Source organism: Dryobates pubescens, chromosome 8 (genome assembly GCF_014839835.1).
Source record: "Dryobates pubescens isolate bDryPub1 chromosome 8, bDryPub1.pri, whole genome shotgun sequence".
Taxonomy (NCBI): domain Eukaryota; kingdom Metazoa; phylum Chordata; class Aves; order Piciformes; family Picidae; genus Dryobates; species Dryobates pubescens.
In genome coordinates this window covers 39,946,071-39,966,354 of record NC_071619.1, presented here as the reverse complement: position 1 = coordinate 39,966,354, position 20,284 = coordinate 39,946,071, and the positions used below count along the sequence as shown (strand labels likewise).

The following is a 20,284-nucleotide window of genomic DNA, read 5'->3' as shown; positions in this document are numbered from 1 at the left end:
CCAACCCCCACCTGGCTACAACTTCCCTTCAGGGAGTTGTAGACAGCAATAAGGTCTCCCCTTGAGCCTTCTCTTCTCCAGGCTAAGCAACCCCAGCTCCCTCAGCCTCTCCTCACAGGGCTGTGCTCAAGGCCTCTCCCCAGCCTTGTTGATGTGATAGAGATTAGTCCTGCAGAAAAGGACTTGGGGATGGTGGAGAAGAATCTAGACGTGAGCCAGCAATGCACGCTTCACAGTATCACAGTGTCACGGTATCACTAAGGTTGGAAGAGACCTCGAGGATCATCGAGTCCAACCTGTCTCCACAGACCTCATGACTAGACCATGGCACCAAGTGCCACATCCAATCTCCTCTTGAACACCTCCAGGGATGGTGACTTCATCACCTCCCTGGGCAGCACATTCCAATGACGAACGACTCTCTCAGTGAGGAACTTTCTCCTCACCTCCAGCCTAAAACTCCCCTGGCACAGCTTGAGACTGTGTCCTCTTGTTCCAGTGCTGGTTGCCTGGGAGAAGAGACCAACCCGATCCTGGCCACAACCACCTTTCAGGTAGTTGTAGAGGGCAATGAGATCTCCCCTGAGCCTCCTCATCTCCAGGCTAAGCAACCCCAGCTCCCTCAGCCTCTCCTCACAGGGCTGTGCTCAAGGCCTCTCCCCAGCCTTGTTGCCCTTCTCTGGACACCTTCAAGTGTCTCAATGTCCTTCTTAAACTGAGGAGCCCAGAAGTGGACACAGGACTCAAGGTGTGGCCTAACCAGTGCTGAGTACAGGGGCACAATGACTTCCCTGCTCCTGCTGGCCACACCACTCCTGATACAGGCCAGGATGCCATTGGCCTTCCTGGCCACCTGGGCACACTGCTGGCTCATGTTTAGGCAGCTGTCAATCAGCACCCCCAGGTCCCTCTCTGTCTGGGAGCTCTCCAGCCACTCTGACCCCAGCCTGTAGCTCTGCATGGGGTTGCTGTGGCCAAAGTGCAGCACCTGGCACTTGGACTTGTTAAATGCCATCCTGTTGGACTCTGCCCATCTGTCCAGTCGGTCGAGGTCCCTCTGCAGAGCTCTTCTGCCCTCTAACTGACCAACATCTGCTCCCAACTTGGTGTCATCTGCAAACTTGCTGATGACTGACTCAATCCCCTCATCCAGATCATCAATGAAGATGTTAAAGAGCATGAGGCCCAGCACTGATCCCTGGGGGACGCCACTGGTGCCTGGCTGCCAGCTGGTTGTGGCACCATTCACCACCACTCTCTGGGCTCAGCCTCCAGCCATTTCCTAACCCAGCACAGAGTGTTGTAGTCCAAGCCACAAGCTGACAGCTTAGACAGCAGTTTACTGTGGGGGACAGTGTCAAAGGCCTTGCTGAAGTCCAGGTAGACCACATCCACAGGCCTCCCCATGTCCACCAAACGGGTCACATGATCATAGAAGGATCACTTGCAACCCAGAAGGCAAATCACATCTTGGGCTGCATCAAAAGAAGCATGGCCAGCAGGTCAAGAGAGGTGATTCCGCCTCCTCTGCTCTGATGAGACCTCACCTGGATTACTGTGCCCAGGGCTGTGCTCCAAAGCCCTCCCCAGCTTTGTTGCCCTTCTCTGGACACGTGCCAGCAACTCAACATCTTTCCTAAAGTGGCAGATTTGGTATGCTTCAGAGTGACCAAATGCCCATGTTACTTTTCAGTAGCGACTTACTAGGAAGGCAGCTTTCTGGATGAGACTGGAAGAAGACCTTTGTCCCAACGCAACAAACTTTCCTGGTGGAAGACAACTACCATTGGTGAAGCACAAACACCTTTTGTGGGTGATTCAGCTTTAGTAATCTAGGTTTCAATCCTGGATCTAAGCAATCAGGATTTTTTGGTTACATTTCCCCACAGGCAGGTGCTTTGCACAGCAGAGTGGAGCAGACAAAATCTGGAGTGTAGGGAGCAGCAGCTGTACGCACATATTTTTGACAGCAGTCTAAAAGCCTCACAGAAGCAGAGCAGAATTTGTGCTCTGGGAATTTCCTTACCATCTTTGATTTCATCAGGGTCATAGGCCCCCTGCACTGTGCTTTCCCGTAGCCAGATTGGTCTCTCTCTGGCCGGCTTGCCGTCACTTGCAGGCCGGCTGAGATCCTCCTGGTCCTCCATGCTGATGACAACGTTCTGGGTATACAAGTCCTCGTACGACGGTCCTTTAGTAGTCCATGCTTCTCGATGGTGGCCTCCTGCAAGGCCAGCTGCAGCTCCTGAGCCAGCACCAGCTGCACGCTCCTTGCTGCATAAAAATCAAGGAGAGAAAAGCAGAGCGCTCAGAAGAAGCCCTTCCCTGGCTGGTGATTACTTATCTCCTGTGGTCTGCACTGAGAACTTGCATAAAATCATAGAATCAACAAGGCTGGAAGACCTCAGAGATCATCAAGTCCAACCTGCCACCCAGCACCTCAGGACTAACTAAACCATGGCACCAAGTGCCACATCCAATCCCCTCTTGAACACCTCCAGAGATGGGGACTCCACCACCTCCCTAGGCAGCACATTCCAATGGCTCTCTGGGAAGAAATTTCTCCTCACCTCCAGCCTAAACCTCCCCTGGCACAGCTTCAGACTGTGTCCCCTTGTTCTGGTGCTGGTTGCCTGGAAGAAGAGACCAACCCCCACCTGCCTACAACCTCCCTTCAGGTAGCTGTAGACAGCAATAAGGTTTCCCCTGAGCCTCCTCTTCTCCAGGCTAAGCAACCCCAGCTCCCTCAGCCTCTCCTCACAGGGCTGTGCTTGAGGCCTCTCCCCAGCCTCCTTGCCCTTCCCTGGACACGTTCAAGTGTCTCGATGTCCTTCTTAAATTGAGGAGCCCAGAACTGGACACAGGACTCAAGGTGTGACCTAACCAGTGCTGAGCACAGGGCACAATGACTTCCCTGCTCCTGCTGGCCACACTATTTCTGATGCAGGCCAGGATGCCATTGGCCTTCTTGGCTACCTGGGCACACTGCTGGCTCATGTTCAGCCTACTATCAACCAGGTCCCTTTCTGCCTGGCTGCTCTCCAGCCACTCTGACCCCAGCCTGTAGCTCTGCATGGGCTTGTCGTGACTGAAGTGCAGCACCCAGCACTTGGACTTGTTGAATGCCATCATGTTGGACTCTGCCCATCTGTCCAGCCTGGCAAGGTCCCTCTGCAGAATCCTTCTACCCTCTAACAGATCAACTCCTGCTCCCAACTTGGTGTCATCTGCAAATTTACTGATGATGGACTCAAGCCCCTTATCCAGATCATCAATAAAGATATTGAACAGGATGGGGCCCAGACATGGTGCCAGGAATTGCTACCCTGGCCTGCTGGTTTGGGAGCTTGGGGATCTCCAGTGGGAAACCCTTCATGTGGCCATCACAACTTCCACAACAGACACTGAAAAAGGAGAGGTAGCACTAAAGCTGCTGCTGCTGCTCTCACATGACAAAACATACAGGAATTCCCAGAATATCCTGAAATAAGAGTCACAGCAGCAACACACAGCTGAACAGCATTCTGGTGTTTGGAAAAGTCTCCTTTTCACTTTTTCACAGCAATTTTACACTGCATTAAAAGAAAGCACTGAGGTTTAAGCAAGTCAAATGATAGGGCCCAGAGACACGTCCCTGCTAATCACAGGAGTTAACTCACCATGCAAAACACAGTTCAAACCCTTGCCTGGACTGTGAGTGACAATGCCAGTGGCAAGGCACAGCTCCTGTGTTACACAGGAGATCTGTCCTATCCACAGACACAGCCTTGGAAGACGTGGGGAGTCCAGGTAGAAGAGAAAAAAAGATGACAGGGCATCTTCAAACCAGGGGACTAGGGCTGGCCAAAGGGCTTTTTGTACTGATGGTTTGTGGGAGGAAGCAAGGCAGAACTATCTTCATTGTGGAAAAGCTGGAGAAACTAAAATGATGACTCCCCCTCTTTGGCCTGGTAAGACCTTGTCTGGAATACTGTGTCCAGTTTTGGGCTTCCCAGTTCAGGCAGAAGAAAGAACTACTGGAGAGAATCCAGCACAGAGCCACTAAGATGATGAGGTGACTGAAGCACCTCTCTTAGGAGAGAGAGCTGGGGCTGTTCAGCCTGCAGGAGAGGAGACTGAGTGGGATCTCATCAATATCTAAGGGGTGAGTGTCAGGAGGATGAAGCCAGACTCTTCTCAGTGGTGTGCAGAAACAGGACAGGGGGCAATGGATGCAAAGTGGAACACAGGAGGCTCCATGCAAACAGAATTTTGAGGGTGGCAGAGGCTGTCCAGAGAGGTTGTGGAGCCTCTCTCTCTCAAGATGTGTTCCTGTGTGATTTACTCTAGGTGATCCTGCTCTGGCAGAGGGGTTGGACTAGATGGTCTTCAGAGGTCCCTTCCAATCCCTACCACTCTGTGATTCTGTGAAGGGTACAGTAGTCAAAGCCTAGCCCTCCTTTTTCTCTGAGTTGCAGCCAGCACATTTTCCTCCCAGCACATTTTCCTCCAGGCTCCTTTCCAGCTCAGGAGACTGATGGAGAAAAGAAACATTCCTGCTTGGATCTGATGGAAAGAGGACATCAGGTGGAGTATTTTCTGCACAGTAATGGCAACGAGCCTAAAATACTCTCTGGTCTGTGCTGCTACACATGCACTGATGAGAAAAAGCAGCTGAATGGAAGCTCACTGCTCTCTGGGTGCCAAAAGCCAAACATGACTGTTTCCCTGCCTCAAAATTGTATTTAATCCTCTCAGAGAAACAGATCTGCTGCAGACTGCACCCACCCTCAGCCACATAATTGCAGCCATCACAGCTAACAGCCCTGCTTGGACTTTTCCCTTTGTCCAGAGCAAATCCATCCAGGATACTCACAGTGTCTCTGCTCTGCTGCCAGCTGAGCTGCCAGAAGCTGTCAGTGAGCACTGTTCAGTCACTGCTATCTACCCAACATTTCCTCCAGCTAAGAAACTTAAAATAAGGTTGCAGCTGGAGAAGACCTGCATAATGTGTCATCTTGTGTAATACAGCAAGGACTTAACCACTGCTGATGAACTAATCCTGCTGGATATTTAGGAGTGAGCAGTGAGGGGAAAATATGTGTGTAGGTGACCATCTCTCTTCTCCAGATAAAACATATTGGAATGGAATGGGATAGGATAGGATAGGATAGGATAGGATAGGATAGGATAGGATAGGATAGGATAGAATGAACCAGTTTGAGATCATCGAGTCCAACCTATCAACCAGCACCATCTAATCAACTAAACCATGCTACCAAGCACCCCATCCAGTCTCTTCCTAAACACCTCCAGTGATGGTGACTCCACCACCTCCCTGGGCAGCACATTCCAATGGCCAATCTCTCTTTCTGGGAAGAACTTCTTCCTAACATCCAGCCTAAACCTCCCCTGGCACAGCTTCAGACTGTGTCCTCTTGTTCTGGTGCTGGTTGTCTGGGAGAAGAGACCAACCCCCACCTGGCTACAACCTCCCTTCAGGTAGTTGTAGAGAGCAAGAAGGTCTCCCCTGAGCCTCCTCTTCTCCAGGCTAAGCAACCCCAGCCCCCCAGCCTCTCATATTGGTGTGCTCAGCTCCAGTTTGGATTGAGGGCTACTCACAGCCTCCCAGCAGCGAGCTTGCAGGGGTCTTTTAGGGAAGAACATTTCAGCATGGATGCTGACAGGTTCTGTGGTGCAGCCAGCCCCACTAGCAAAGCTCCACAGCAGCCTTGACTCTCGGGGCAGGAGCCTCATGCACATGTATCGCTTACATAACCCAAGAAGCCACCCAGAGCCCTTCTTCCCAGCACGTTATTTCAAGTGCTGGTACCTTGCAGCTCTCCAAGGCAGGCGTGCGCTCTGTGCAAAGCACCACTCTGCTTCCCACACAATAGAAGTCTCTAACCAGCGTTTCCCTGACGATTTTATGTAATCCACTTGCCTCCCGAGATGCACAATGCGGCTCTCCCCCGAGCTCCCCCTCCCCTCCGCTGCGCTGTGACAGCGAAACGCTGGCTGCTGCCAGGAGCTGCCTAATGACACTTCTGCACAGAGCTCCCCCTAAGTGTGCCTGGGATGTGACTTTCCTGCCTACGCAGCATCACTGAGCAGCAAAACACTCGCCCCGTGACGTCAGGCGCGCCTCAGAAATGAAAGTAACAACTCCAAGAGACACCTACAGTGCTCATTGCTTGAAGACACATGGACAATTTCTGTCTGCTTTTGGACCCCAAACGTGACTCCATTTTCTCCCTTGTTTGTGGAACTACATCTTCCAGGATGGTTTTGGTAGGAGTGTCAGCAGCCCCTCAAGATTACAAGACCAGGGGGAATATTCCTTGGAGCATTGTCGAATGCCTCCCTCAGTTTAGGAAGGATGGTGACTTGCTGGAGCGTGTCCAGAGAAGGGCAACGAAGTTGGGGAGGGGTTTGGAACACAGCCCTGTGAGGAGAGGCTGAGGGAGCTGGGGTTGCTTAGCCTGGAGAAGAGGACAATCAGAGCAGACCTTATTGCTCTCTACAACTACCTGAAGGGAGGTTATAGACAGGCGGAGGTTGGTCTCTTCTTCCAGGCAGTCAGCACCAGAACAAGAGGACACAGTCTGAAGCTGCACCAGGGGAGGTTTAGGCTGGAGGTTAGGAGGAAGTTCTACACAAAGAGAGTGATTGCCCATTGGAATGGGCTGCCCAAGGAGGTGGTGGAGTCACCATCATTGGAGGTGTTTAGGAGGAGACTTGATAGGGTGCTTGGTGCCCTGGGTTAGTTGATTAGGTGGTGCTGGATGATAGGTTGGACTCGATGATCTTGAAGGTCACTTCCAACCTGTTCTATTCCATTCCATTCCATTCCATTCCATTCCATTCCATTCCATTCCATCCTATCCTATCCTATCCTATCCTATCCTATCCTATCCTATCCTATCCTATCCTATCCTATCCTATCCTATCCTATCCTATCCTATTCTAATACATCTTCTCCCTCCCTACTCATCCCTGGTGAGGCTGCACCTAGAGTATCGTGGCCAGTTCTGAGCTCCCCAGCTCAAGAGGGACAGGGAACTACTGGAGAAAAGTACAATGGAAGGCCACTAAGATGATGAGAGGACTGGAGCCTCTCTCTTAAAGAGGAGAGAGGCTGAGAGATCTGGGGCTCTTCAGTCTGGAAAAAAGAAGACTGAGAGGGGACCTTATCCATGATTATCAATATTTAAAAGGTGGATGTCAACAGGATGGGGCTGGGCTCTTTTCAGCAGTGCCCATGGAAAGGACATGGGGCAACAGGTACCAACTAGAACACAGGAGGTCTCACTTCAACATAAGGAGAAACTTATGTTTCCTGTGAGGGTGACAGAGCATGGGACCAGGCTGCCCAGAAAGGTTGTGGAGTCTCCTCCTCTGGAGACTTTCAAAACCCACCTGGACATGCTCCTGTGTAACCTCCTCTTAAACACCTCCAGTGATGGTGACTCCACCACCTCCCTGGGCAGCACATCCCAATGGCAAATCTCTCTTTCTGTGAAGAATTTCTTCCTAACCTCCAGCCTAAACCTCTCCTGGTGCAGCTTGAGACTGTGTCCTCTTGCTCTGCCCGCTGGTTGCCTGGGAGAAGAGACCAACCCCCACCTGGCTACAACCTCCCTTCAGGAACCTGATCCAGGCAAAGCTGCTTTAGCAGGGGGGTTGTACTAGATGACCTCTGGGGGTCCCTTTCAACCCCTACCATTCTGTGATCTTACTGTGTGGCAGCACTGTTCCAAAGCACAGAATTAAACACCACGTTTCAGGCACCAGCCAAAGGCCAAGTGTGCAAGCTGCTTTACAGGCACCACAGAGCAGATGAAGTTAGCACACTCTTTAATCACTCCCTCCTAGATCTAAGACCTGCTTTTTCTTCACCTAGGTCTGGACTTCACATAGCCACCTTGCAGCCAGGGTCTGTAGCAGCTCAGCTGCCTAGATGAGGCTACATTTGCTCTGTCACCCACTGGTTGTTTTTTCCTGATGGAAATCCCTTAAGGAGTGGTTAGCCTTTAAAGGTGACATAAATAACCCCTGACATAGCTGAGGTATGGCCCACAGAAACCACACTGTGCAATGTGGAAGAGACTTGAAATTTTCATTTCAGTCCTGCCCAGACCATTAAGAAAAGGCCTTGCATAATGGGGCTAACTCTTTTTGTGCTGTGTTTGGAATCAGGCACTTTTCCCCTCTGCTGCTCTTAAGAGCTTCAGCCTCACAACAGACAACCCATGGTGCTTGACAGCACGACCACAGAAAATGATTCTGTGAAGATTTTTGTGATACAAAATCAAGCAATTCTGACAGAGGAAGATGGGAGAGGGCATTAAAATCTACCTGGTTCAGAAAACCACAAGAGAGGAGCTTAGGTATAGCAGATTTATTTTGAAACCTGTGGGGCTGCTTCATGCTTTGCCAAAGATTGAGAAAATGAATGGCCTCCTAGAAAGAGGTAACTGAAGATCTGCCCAGCTTGCCACAGGAAGTGAATGAATCATAGAATCATGGAATCAATAGGGTTGGAAAAGACCTCAGAGATCCTCAAGTCCAACCTATCATCCAGCACCTCAGGACTACTAGACCATGGCTTCTAGTGCAACATCCAATCCTTTTTTGAACACCTCCAGGGATGGTGACTCCACAACCTCCCTGGGCAGCACATTCCAATGGCCAATTACTCTTTCTGGGAAGAACTATCTTCTCACCTTGAGCCTAAATGATGACCTCTGAGGTCTTTTCCAACCTTATTGATTCTATGATTCTATTCTATCATTTTAAACATCCCTCTCCACAGCCTGAGACTGTGTCCTCTTGTTCTGGTGCTGGTTGACTGGGAGAAGAGACCAACCCCCACCTGACTACAACCTCCCTTCAGGTAGTTGTAGACAGCAATGAGGTCTCGCCTGAGCCTCCTCTTCTCCAGGCTAAGCAACCCCAGCTCCCTCAGCCTCTCCTCACAGGGCTGTGCTCCAGACCCCTCCCCAGCTTTGTTGCCCTTCTCTGGACACCTTCCAGCAACTCAACATCTTTCCTAAACTGAAGGGCTCAGAAGTGGACACAGGACTCAAGGTGTGGCCTAACCAGTGCAGTGTACAGGGGCAGAATGACCTCCCTGCTCCTGCTGGCCACACTGGTCCTGATGCAGGCCAGGATGCCATTGGCCTTCTAGGCCACGTGAGCACACTCTGGCTCATGTTCAGCTGCTGTCAACCAGTACCCCCAGGTCCCTCTCTGCCTGGCTGCTCTCAGCCACTCTGACCCCAGCCTGTAGCGCTGCATGGGGTTGCTGTGGCCAATGTGCAGCACCTAGCACCTGGACTTGTTGAATGCCATCCTGCTGGACTCTGCCCATCTGTCCAGCCTGTCAAGGTCCCTCATGACAGTTATGCAATATCAGTGTGGTTGCTCAGAGCTGTAACCCTCCTGGAAACACAAGCAATTGCCTGCATCAGTGCAAAGAGATGATGCTGGCACTTTGTGACCTTTTCTCTTTGTTTCAGAATCACGAAATGTCATTTTTGTCACTGTGTGGTGCTTGGAGGCTGTGCCTTTAAAATTCAGTTAACAGATTTTGAGCAGGGAAGTAGAAAAATAGAAATCAATGACTATTGGGTGTAAAAAGGAAAACAAATGATTATTCTAAAGAAATTCATTGGGTAAAGATCTGGAATAAGAGGAGCTGTACCATAACAATTCTTCCCTTTTCTCTTCTCTTCTCTTTTGACCTTGCCTGGTTTTGCTTTGCTCAGGAGAGAGAATCTGTGTGCTTTGGCTGGCCTTGGCTAAGTCTAACTTCTCTGCTCCTTTCTCTTGTCCCTTTTGTACAGAGCCAGGGAGGAAGGCAGGGAGGGAGTAGCTGGTAGCTTCTCCTGGTCCTTGGCCAGGTGGGTCCTTGTGCTCTTTATTAATTGTAAATACCTGTAAATATTGTAAATCCTGTGTATTTTGTACATATTCATTGAATTCCACTGTAGAGTGTAGATTCTGCTTCTAAAAAATGGAGCACAAGCCCTGTGAGGAGAGGCTGAGGGAGCTGGGGTTGCTTAGCCTGGAGAAGAGGAGACTCAGGGGAGACCTTCTTGCTCTCTACAACTACCTGAAGGGAGGTTGTAGTCAGGTAGGGGTTGGTCTCTTCGCCCAGGCAACCAGCACAAGAACAAGAGGACACAGTCTCAAGCTGTGCCAGGGGAAGTTTAGGCTGGATGTTAGGAAGATGTTCTTCCCAGAAAGTTATTGGCCATTGGAATGTGCTGCCCAGGGAGGTGGTGGAGTCAACATCATTGGAGGTGTTTAGGAAGAGGCTGGATGAGGCACTTGGTGCCATGGTTTAGTTGATTAGATGGTGTTGGGTGATAGGTTGGACTCGATGATCTCAAAAGGTCTTTTCCAACCTATTTAATCCTATCCTATCCTATCCTATCCTATCCTATCCTATCCTATCCTATCCTATCCTATCCTGTCCTGTCCTGTCCTGCTTTATTTGTTTCTAACTGAGTTGGTCTGGCAAAGCTAATGCTGGGGGGCAAACTTCAACCCACCACACAATCCTATTCTATTCTATTCTATGCTATGCTGTTCCATTCTATTCTATTCTATTCTATTCCATGCTATGCTATGCTATGCTATGCTATGCTATGCTATGCTATGCTATCCTATCCTATCCTATCCTGCTTTATTTGTTTCTAACTGACATGGTCTGGCAAAGCTAATGCTGGGGGGGAAACTTCAGCCCACCACACAATCCTATTCTATTCTATGCTATGCTGTTCCATTCTATTCTATTCTATTCTATTCTATTCTATTCTATTCTATTCTATGCTATTCTATGCTATGCTATGCTATGCTATGCTATGCTATGCTATCCTATCCTATCCTGCTTTATTTGTTTCTAACTGACATGGTCTGGCAAAGCTAATGCTGGGGGGGAAACTTCAGCCCACCACACAATCCTATTCTATTCTATGCTATGCTGTTCCATTCTATTCTATTCTATTCTATTCTATTCTATTCTATTCTATTCTATGCTATTCTATGCTATGCTATGCTATGCTATGCTATGCTATGCTATGCTATGCTATGCTATCCTATCCTATCCTATCCTATCCTATCCTGCTTTATTTGTTTCTAACTGACATGGTCTGGCAAAGCTAATGCTGGGGGGGAAACTTCAGCCCACCACACAATCCTATTCTATTCTATTCTATTCTATTCTATTCTATTCTATTCTATTCTATCCTATCCTATCCTATCCTATCCTATCCTATCCTATCCTATCCTATCCTATCCTATCCTATCCTACCCTATCCTACCCTATCCTACCCTACCCTATCCTGCTTTATTTGTTTCTAACTGACTTGGTCTGGCAAAGCTAATGTTGGGGGGGAAACTTCAACCCACCACACAATCCTATCCTATCCTATCCCATCCCATCCTATCCTACCCTACCCTACCCTACCCTATCCTGCTTTATTTGTTTCTAACTGACTTGGTCTGGCAAAGCTAATGTTGGGGGGGAAACTTCAACCCACCACACAATCCTATCCTATCCTATCCCATCCCATCCTATCCTATCCTACCCTATCCTATCCTATCCTACCCTGCTTAATTTGTATCTAACTGAGTTGGTCCGGCAAAGCTAATGCTGGGAGGGAAGCTTCAACCCACCACACAATGATTTCAGACAAAATTGAGGGCACAGATAAGCCAGGCTTTGGCACTTTAGAAGACAAAAAAAACCCCACCTCACAGCAGCCCTTTCATGCAATTAGCTGCTTTGAATGAATAGGAGTTAATAAATAATTAACTCATTGTATGTGCTGAAGCAAGTTGCGTTCAAGTAAGCATTTAAAAGGCCACCTATGTATTTCATCACTCCTTGCATGAAGTAATTAATCATTTACAGTGTTTTTAAAGTATTTAAGAGTCAAGGAAGTGGGTGCTGCTATTTAACCATGGGACTGCACCAGGCTTCTGCTGCGATAATTTCCTGTGCCAGAAGGGGAAATGATTCTCTTTTGCATAGAATCATACAATCAGTAAGGTTGGAAAAGATCTGAGAGATCATCAAGTCCAACCTGCCACCCAACACCTCATGACTACTAAACCATGGCACCAAGTGCCACGTCCAATCCCCTTGTGGTGGTTTAGGCTGGGTGCTGGCCCAGATGCCACTGCGCAGGCCACACCTGGGAGGTCCCAAGGGGTGGGCCCAGCCCAGGGGGTGGTCACAGGGGCCAGGTATTCCATTCCCATAATGCCCTGCTCCCCTATAAAAAGGCCATGTGGGGTCTTCACTTCCTCTTTCCTCCCCTGCTGCTGCCTAGGTAAAATGGTGTGAGCTGCCTCCCTTGTGCCTGCCCAGGCCCAAGGCTGGGTTGGGGGGTGGGGGGGTGGGGAAGAGCCCTGGGGGGTTTGGGTGTACCCCCAGGTGGGGATGGGATGTTCTTGGGTATGTTCTGGGATCTCTCTCTTTATCATGGTGCTTGTGGGTCTCTGTAAAACTTTCATTGTTGTTTATTGTTGTTTTCCTATTTAAACTTTCCATCACTTTTGCAATCCGTTTGCCTGAGTCGTTATTTCTGCCTGTGGTGGGGAGGGGATCTGCCCCAACCCATTACACCCCTCTTGAACACCTCCAGGGATGGTGACTCCACCACCTCCCTGGGCAGCACATTCCAATGGCCAATCTCTCTCTCTCTGTAGAACTTTCTCCTCACCTCCACCCTAAACTTCCCCTGGCACAGCTTGAGATTGTGTCCTCTTGTTCTGTTGCTGGTTGCCTGGGAGAAGAGACAAACCCCCTCCTGTCTACAACCTCCCTTCAGGTAGTTGTAGAGAGCAAGAAGGTCTCCCCTCAGCCTCCTCTTCTCCAGGCTAAGCAACCCCAGCTCCCTCAGCCTCTCCTCCAGATGTCTCCCCAGCCTTGTTGCCCTTCTCTGGACACCTTCAAGAGTCTCAATGTCCTTCTTAAACTCAGGGGCCCAGAATTGGACACAGGACTCAGGGTGTGGCCTAATCAGTGCTGAGTACAGGGGCACAATGACTTCCCTGCTCCTGCTGGCCACACTACTCCTGATGCAGGCCAGGATGCCCTTGGCCTTCTTGGCTACCTGGGCACACTGCTGGCTCATGTTCAGCTGGCTGTCAACCAGTACCCCTAGGTCCCTCTCTGTTTGGCAGCTCTCCAGCCACTCTGACCCCAGCCTGTAGCACTGCATGGGGTTGCTGTGGCCAATGTGCAGAACCTGGCACTTGGATGTGTTCAATCTCATGCCCTTGGACTCTGCCCATCTGTCCAGCCTGTCGAGGTCCCCCTGCAGAGCCCTTCTACCCTCTAACAGATCAACTCCTGCTCCCAACATAGTGTCATCCGCAAATGTACTGATGCTGATACCGGTGAGGTTATCTCAGTTCCACTACTCAAGCTACAGAAAAGGGTTTTGAAAGCAAAGGCTAGTGATTCAGCTTGAGCATACAGGCTTCAAAGCCTCCCCGTATCACCAAAGACATATTGAGTGACCTTGGAAAAATCTCTTCCCCTCTCTCCATTGCTTCTGTTTTCCTATCAGAATGATGACGAAAATTAGCTACCTTCTTGGCTAGAAAAAATTACTGTGGACAGACAAAGAATACTTTATTATATGAAACAGAAAGTGGCTAGAATGAATACATGAGGAACATTCTCTCTCAAGGTTAGCCTGAGAGAAAAGAAGATCCTGTATGCTGCTTGCTCTCCCATTAACTAAAGCCAGGCACTGCAAGGCACTGTGGGAATGCTTCCCCTCATAATGCTTTTTTCTTTCCCTCTCTGTGTTTAATTAATCTTTTTTTTTTTCAACATAGAGAAGTGCATCACATTTCACCACAGCTGACAAAGCTGACAGCTCCCCACATCTTTCTGCATTATTTAAACATCATCTGTTTTTGCACAGCTAGAAATGTTCAGAAAGAAAGTGTCATTTCCCCTGGGTAGGAACATTTTAAAGAGTTTTTGACTCTAAACACGGTCTCATCCTAAAAAGAAGAGGTGTGTAACAAGTGTGACAAAAGCAGAAGGAAAAAAAATACCCTTAATGACAATGAATGTCTCTGAGCTAGAATGCAAAGCCTGGAATGCAGATAGGTTAGTCTCAGAAGCTGGGCAGAAGCAAAAGGAGTAGCTGAAAGACAAGGGTTTGAAAGGGAAAAAACCTAAACCAGTGTGGATGGCACCTTCAGAGCTTTGCCAAACAGCTGCAGTTTGTGTTTCTTAAAGACTGAGGCAAAGGCTTGGTACACAGACCAGCTACAGTACAGCATGCAGCAGGTAATTTGAGTACCTCACCCCACAGAAAGTTACCCCCAGGAGGCTGACCAAAAGAACATTCATCTGCCTTTTTGAGTGAAAAATGGTCATGGCCCTTTGTCTCCTTACATGCACACATGCCTTGGGTAACCTGTCAGTTGCCTGCATAGTTGGTGCTGAACAAGGATATCCTCAGTGCAGCCACAGGCTGCACGAGGATTGTAGTGAGGTGGGTCTCTTCTGCCTAGGAACAAATGACATGACAAAGGAAATGGCCTCAGGTAGCACCAGGGCAGGTTTAGAAGAAATTTTTTCACTGAAATGGTTCTCAAACACTGGAACAGGCTCCCCAGGAAAGTGGTTGAACCCCCATCCCTGCAGCTGTTGAAAAGACACAGAGATGTGGTGCTGAGGGACATGGTTTAGCACCAGACTTGGTACAGCCAGACACTGGTTGGAGTTGGAGATCAAAGAATCATAGAATCAATAAGGTTGGAAAAGACCTGAGAGATCATCAAGCCCAACCTGTCACCCAAGACCTCATGACTACTAAACCATGGCACCAAGTGCCACATCCAATCCCCTCTTGAACGTCTCCAGGGATGGGGACTCCACCACCTCCCTGGGCAGCACATCCCAATGGCTAACAACTCCCTCTGTGAAGAACTTTCTCCTCACCTCCAGCCTAAACTTTCCCTGGCACAGCTTGAGACTGTGTCCTCTTGTTCTGGTGCTGGTTGCCTGGGAGAAGAGACCACCCTCCGCCTGTCTACAACCTCCCTTCAGGTGGTTGTAGAGAGCAATGAGGTCTCCCCTGAGCTTCCTCTTCTCCAGGCTAAGCAACCCCAGCTCCCTCAGCCTCTCCTCACAGGGCTGTGCTCAAGGCCTCTCCCCAGCCTTGTTGCCCTTCTCTGGACATGCTCAAAAGTCTCAATGTCCTTCTTAAATTGAGGGGCCCAGAACTGGACACAGGACTCAAGGTGTGGCCTAACCAGTGTTGAGTACAGGGCACAATGACTTCCCTGCTCCTGCTGGCCACTCTGTTTCTGATGCAGGCCAGGATGGCATTTGCCTTCTTGGCCACCTGGACCAAGGTCTTGAAGGTCTTTTCCAACTGAAAAGATTCTATGATTCTAAGGTCTGGGAAAGCCTCACAGAGCAGATGAATGCACTACAAGGAAGCAGCACAGTGAGAGAGCAGGCGTGTTCCCACCTCTGCTTCAGGGCAGGAATCTCTGTAGGTTCTGGCTCGAGGATTTCATAGGCTAAGTTAACATCTTCTGTCTCCCGTAGCAGAGCATAGATGGGCTCAATCTGTTCATTAAACCTTGCCACGAGCGTCCTTGCATCCTTTTTGGGCATCGCCGACTCATCCTCTTCCACTTCGGTCTCGCAGAAAGTACAGCGGAAGGTGCCTACAACGAGAAAAGTTACTAAGCACCGGGGAGGAAAGCAACAGGCTCAGCTTTCCATGCAGCCTCTCAAGCAGCCCAGCTTTACTGTGTTCTTAGCTCCACACCAAATAGCTTTTCTCCCCCTGACAATCCCTTCCCACACACAGTGTACCTGCTTATCATTTAAGCAGACAACAAAGCAAACACTTCGATGCCATCCAGCGATACCCAGCTGGGTACGGTTTCTCGCTCTGAAAAGCCCAGATGGGCTGCAGTACCTCCACTGAGACATCTCCTAATCTCACTCCCTCTTCCTTGCTGCACATTTGAAATGTCAGCTACCACTGGTCTGTGATGAAAAGCTAAACAGGAGTTTGAATGCCATTTGTTTCAGGTGCTTGCACTGGTACCTCACCGGTCACATGAACAGGCTAATTCCACACTGAAGCGGAGTGTAGTTTTACACTGCACCAACCACGCTGCAGTAACTGCTGGTACAACCATTTTCACTCTGCAACTGATGCAGAAAAGATGCTTTCTTCTTCTGTTTCAGGGCCAAAACATGCAAATGAAGACATCAAATGAAAAAAAAAACCACCACCCTATCCCATCTAACCCCCACATTAGCTTCCTGAAACTCAGCCTGACAGTGTAAGAATCATGTGGATGGCAAATGAGAAGGAACTCGTTATACAGACCTCATCAGGGTCTATAAAAATAGGTCAAAAATACAGGCAACTGAAATGGCTGCATAGCAATGCAGTTACAAAAAAACCCCACTGAACTCCTGCACAGCAGGCTTTTCAGTTTCATCACTCCATCTGTGAGCAAGACCCTTGGGGCAGTACATGCACAGTAGGACCTTACCATATGGTCCACAGCGAGGCGAGCAGCGCAGTGCAATGACTTAGGCTTGTAAGTGCTGGACTGAGAACGTACCCCTGTCTCCTCAGAACACTGACACCCAGAGCAATGCTCACAGGCTGCTCAAGTTCCCTTGTCCCTGGGTGATTTTCTTTATTTATCTGTTCTGTGACACCCATAAACATCTAGCATTAACTCTCAATGGCCTGGTGAAGAAAGGAAAAGATCTTTTTACCAATAGGGAGCCTGAGGAGTCCTATCAGGGAAGTGATAAGAATGGAATGGGATAGGATAGGATAGGATAGGATAGGATAGGATAGGATAGGATAGGATAGGATAGGATAGGATAGGATAGGATAGGATAGGATAGAAAGGGTAGGGTAGGGTAGGGTAGGGTAGGGTAGGATAGAAATAATAGGGTAGGGTAGGGTAGGGTAGGGTAGGGTAGGGTAGGGTAGGGTAGGGTAGAATAGAATAGACTAGAATAGAATAACACAGGTTGGAAGAGACCTTTGAGATCATCGAGTCCAACCTATCATCCAGCACCATCTAATTAACTAAACCATGGCACCAAGCACCCCATCAAGTCTCCCCCTAAACACCTCCAGTGATGATGACTCCACAACCTCCCTGGGCAGCCCATTCCAATGGCCAAGATGATATCTAGATAAGACTATGTCTGGTTGCAGTCCCAGCCCTGGAGCTACTCAAAGTGGGGCTTGACAGGGCTCTGGGCAGCCTGATCCAGTTGCTTACTGCTGAGGGGGCTGGACTAGATGACCTTTGGATGTCCCTTGCAAGCCAGACCATTCTGTGAGTCTATGAAGTCAGTATTAAAATGAGTAGTGAGGCCTGCTATACAACCAGCACTGTCAGTCAAAACAATGGGGCTTGTCCAGGGCACAAGGGCATGATGTAATGAGACAGGCTGGCAAGCCAGGGCTTCTTGTATCTTGTTTTGCTGCTAACACTGATTTGCTAGTCTTGTCACTTCAGCTTTCAACATACCTCCTTCTCTGCCTGTAATACAGTGATAAAAACAGACCCAGCTTCCTCACTGATGGCTGTGAGGGCTAGACAAAGCTTCCATGCTTCTTGGAAAACACACAAAAGCTGTATTTATGACAGGAGATAGATCTGCTGCCTCTCACCACAGCCTGCAGAGAAGCAGTTTTCTACCACAACACCACCTGAAGCAGCTTTTGCTGATTGTTACTCATACGAGTGTATTTTATACATGGCCTGTAACATGCACACATTTCCTGCAATAAACCACCTCTCCAAGAAAGTTTGTCTTATCTACAAGTGAAATCTAGAGCACCCAACAACAGCAGTATGCAAAACGAAGGGTAAGTGGATAAAGTGCTCTTCTCCCCCATCCAAGCATGAAGCATTGTTTGTTTTTTTCCAGTCTGCAAAAACTGCCCCAACTGCCTCAAAACCCCATGCATTACATGAGCTGTCAGGCTGGCAAAAACTGAAGCCAAAGGTTGGTCTCCTCATCCCACATCTGAGGCTATCAGCCTGACACACTGGCAAACAAGTTGAATCAATTTGAAATAATTAGAATAGAATAGAATAGAACAGAACAGAACAGAATAGAATAGAATGGAATAGAATGGAATAGAACAGAATAGAACAGAACAGAACAGAATAGAATAGAATAGAATAGAATAGAATAGAATAGAATAGAATAGAATAGAATAGAATAGACCAGGTTGGAAAAGACCTCAGAGATCATCGAGTCCAACCTATATCACCCAACACCATCTAATCAACTAAACCATGGCACCAAGCACCCCATCCAGTCTCCTCCTATACACCCCCAGTGATGGTGACTCCACCACCTCCCTGGGCAGCACATTCCAATGGCCAATCTCTCTTTCTATGAAGAATTTCTTCCTAACATCCAGCCTAAACCTCCCCTGGCACAGCTTGAGACTGTGTCCTCTTGTTCTGGTGGTGGCTGCCTGGGAGAAGAGACCAACCTTTGCCTGGCTACAACCTCCCTTCAGGTAGTTGTAGAGAGCAAGAAGGTCTCCTCTGAGCCTCCCAGATCCCACAATGGACTAAGTGAACAAACACAGGTTAACGCGAAAAAACTCCTCTGTTTTTACACTCCCCTGCCCCCTCTCCATGTCCTGTTGCATCTTCCTGAGACAGCTCAAACTTCTCATGCTTCCATCTCTAAACCACAAGAGTACTTGCAAAAGATTAAGATCCTAGGGAGAATGGTTCCAATTCAGAGCACCAAAAAATCAGAAAGTAAACACAGCTCTAATGAAACGGAGCCCCTAAAGCCATCGTGGATTTGCTGCAGCTTCTACCCCTCAGGGTTCTTAATAATAACCAAAAAAAAGAGAGAGAGAGAGAGAGAGAAAAGTTAATAGATGAATTATGTAAAGAATCTGGGAATGAGTGAAATGACAAGCTTCCTTCATTAATATGCTGATTTCTTTCGAGGTGATGCAGCACTTCACAAGAGGCATATGTGATTAGAGAACTGGGAAGTTGCTTTGCCGTGGCAGATGGCATTTGTATGTTGCAAAGCATTTTCCTTAGACTTTAAGAGGTCACAGAATGTCACCAGAGCTTTTATGACATGGCACATCACATCAGCAGTGACACATGTTTCGTACAGATGTGAATTGCATGTGACAAACACGAAGTGGAGGCCACGCGAAAGCTAAAATGGCAACGTTCCCACTCCAGCGATGCGTTTCTGCCTTCAGCCCTTACAAAACTCACAGTGTTCCATTCGAATAGGCTGCATAAACCAGGACAAGCAGATATCCTGGAGACATCAGGCTTTCCTGCATCTTGGAAATGCTAATGGAGGAGGCATACATCCTCTCCTTTCCACACATGCCGAGGCACTTCACACACCACTTTGGCTGCATGTTAAAAACCAGCCAGCTGAAAGAGCTCCTCATTTGCTCTCGGACTCTCTGGGGCAGATATGCTGGTAATCTGGCTCCCCAAGGCATACTGAGTTAAAGCAGCTCAAGCTCTGAAGCACAGGGCTACAATATCTAGAGATAATTCCTAATGACTTGATTTCACTTGAGAGAAGGAAAAGGTCAACCGCCCACACGCCTTGCGTGCACAATGTCCAAGCGTGCACATTTCACCGGCTATAATTAACACATTTAACTGCTTACAGCTGAGCTCCTGTCCTGCTCACACCCTTCTCAAAGGGTTCAAAGCCCTATCTCCATCTCAACACAGCATCTTCCTTGCACTCTGTCCTTTGGTTACTGCCCCAGACTCACTGCTATGATACCTGCACGCTAACCTTCAAGCTAAACTTATTTCTATCCATTCCAAACTTTGTGCTGTGCCAAAAGCTGTACCTCAGCTCAGCTGGCTTCCATCTTGCTGTTAATGGTAGAAGCACAGAATTAAAGAACTGTGGAGGTTGGGAGAGACCTCTGACATCACCAAATCCAACTGCTTGCCTAGAGCTCACAATCCTGTCTTCTGCTCAGCTACTATCACTAAGCCATTGTGGTGGGTTAACACCCGTTCTGAAAACAAAACCAAAGCAGGGTGGAGGGCTTGTGGGTGCTTTGCTCTCCCTGCAGGGTGTTGCCCAGGTGGCCAAGAGGGCCAATGGCATCCTGGCCTGTATTAGGAATAGTGTGGCCAGCAGGAGCAGGGAGGTCATTGTGCCCCTGTACTCTGCATTGGTTAGGCCACACCTTGAGTACTGTGTCCAGTTCTGGGCCCCTCAGTTTAAGAA

At 48.7% G+C, this 20,284-nt stretch overlaps 1 protein-coding gene across 1 annotated transcript in view; it reads right to left on the bottom strand.

The window, feature by feature from the left end:
* Positions 1-20,284, bottom strand: part of GTF2E1 (general transcription factor IIE subunit 1) — an 88,325-nt gene that overhangs the window by 6,386 nt on the left and 61,655 nt on the right. The window contains exons 3-4 of the mRNA XM_009906529.2: positions 15,498-15,699; positions 2,027-2,274 (exon numbers count right to left, since the gene is read on the bottom strand). Of these exons, the coding sequence (XP_009904831.1) occupies positions 2,027-2,274; positions 15,498-15,699 (450 nt within the window). The remainder of the gene's footprint in view (positions 1-2,026; positions 2,275-15,497; positions 15,700-20,284) is intronic.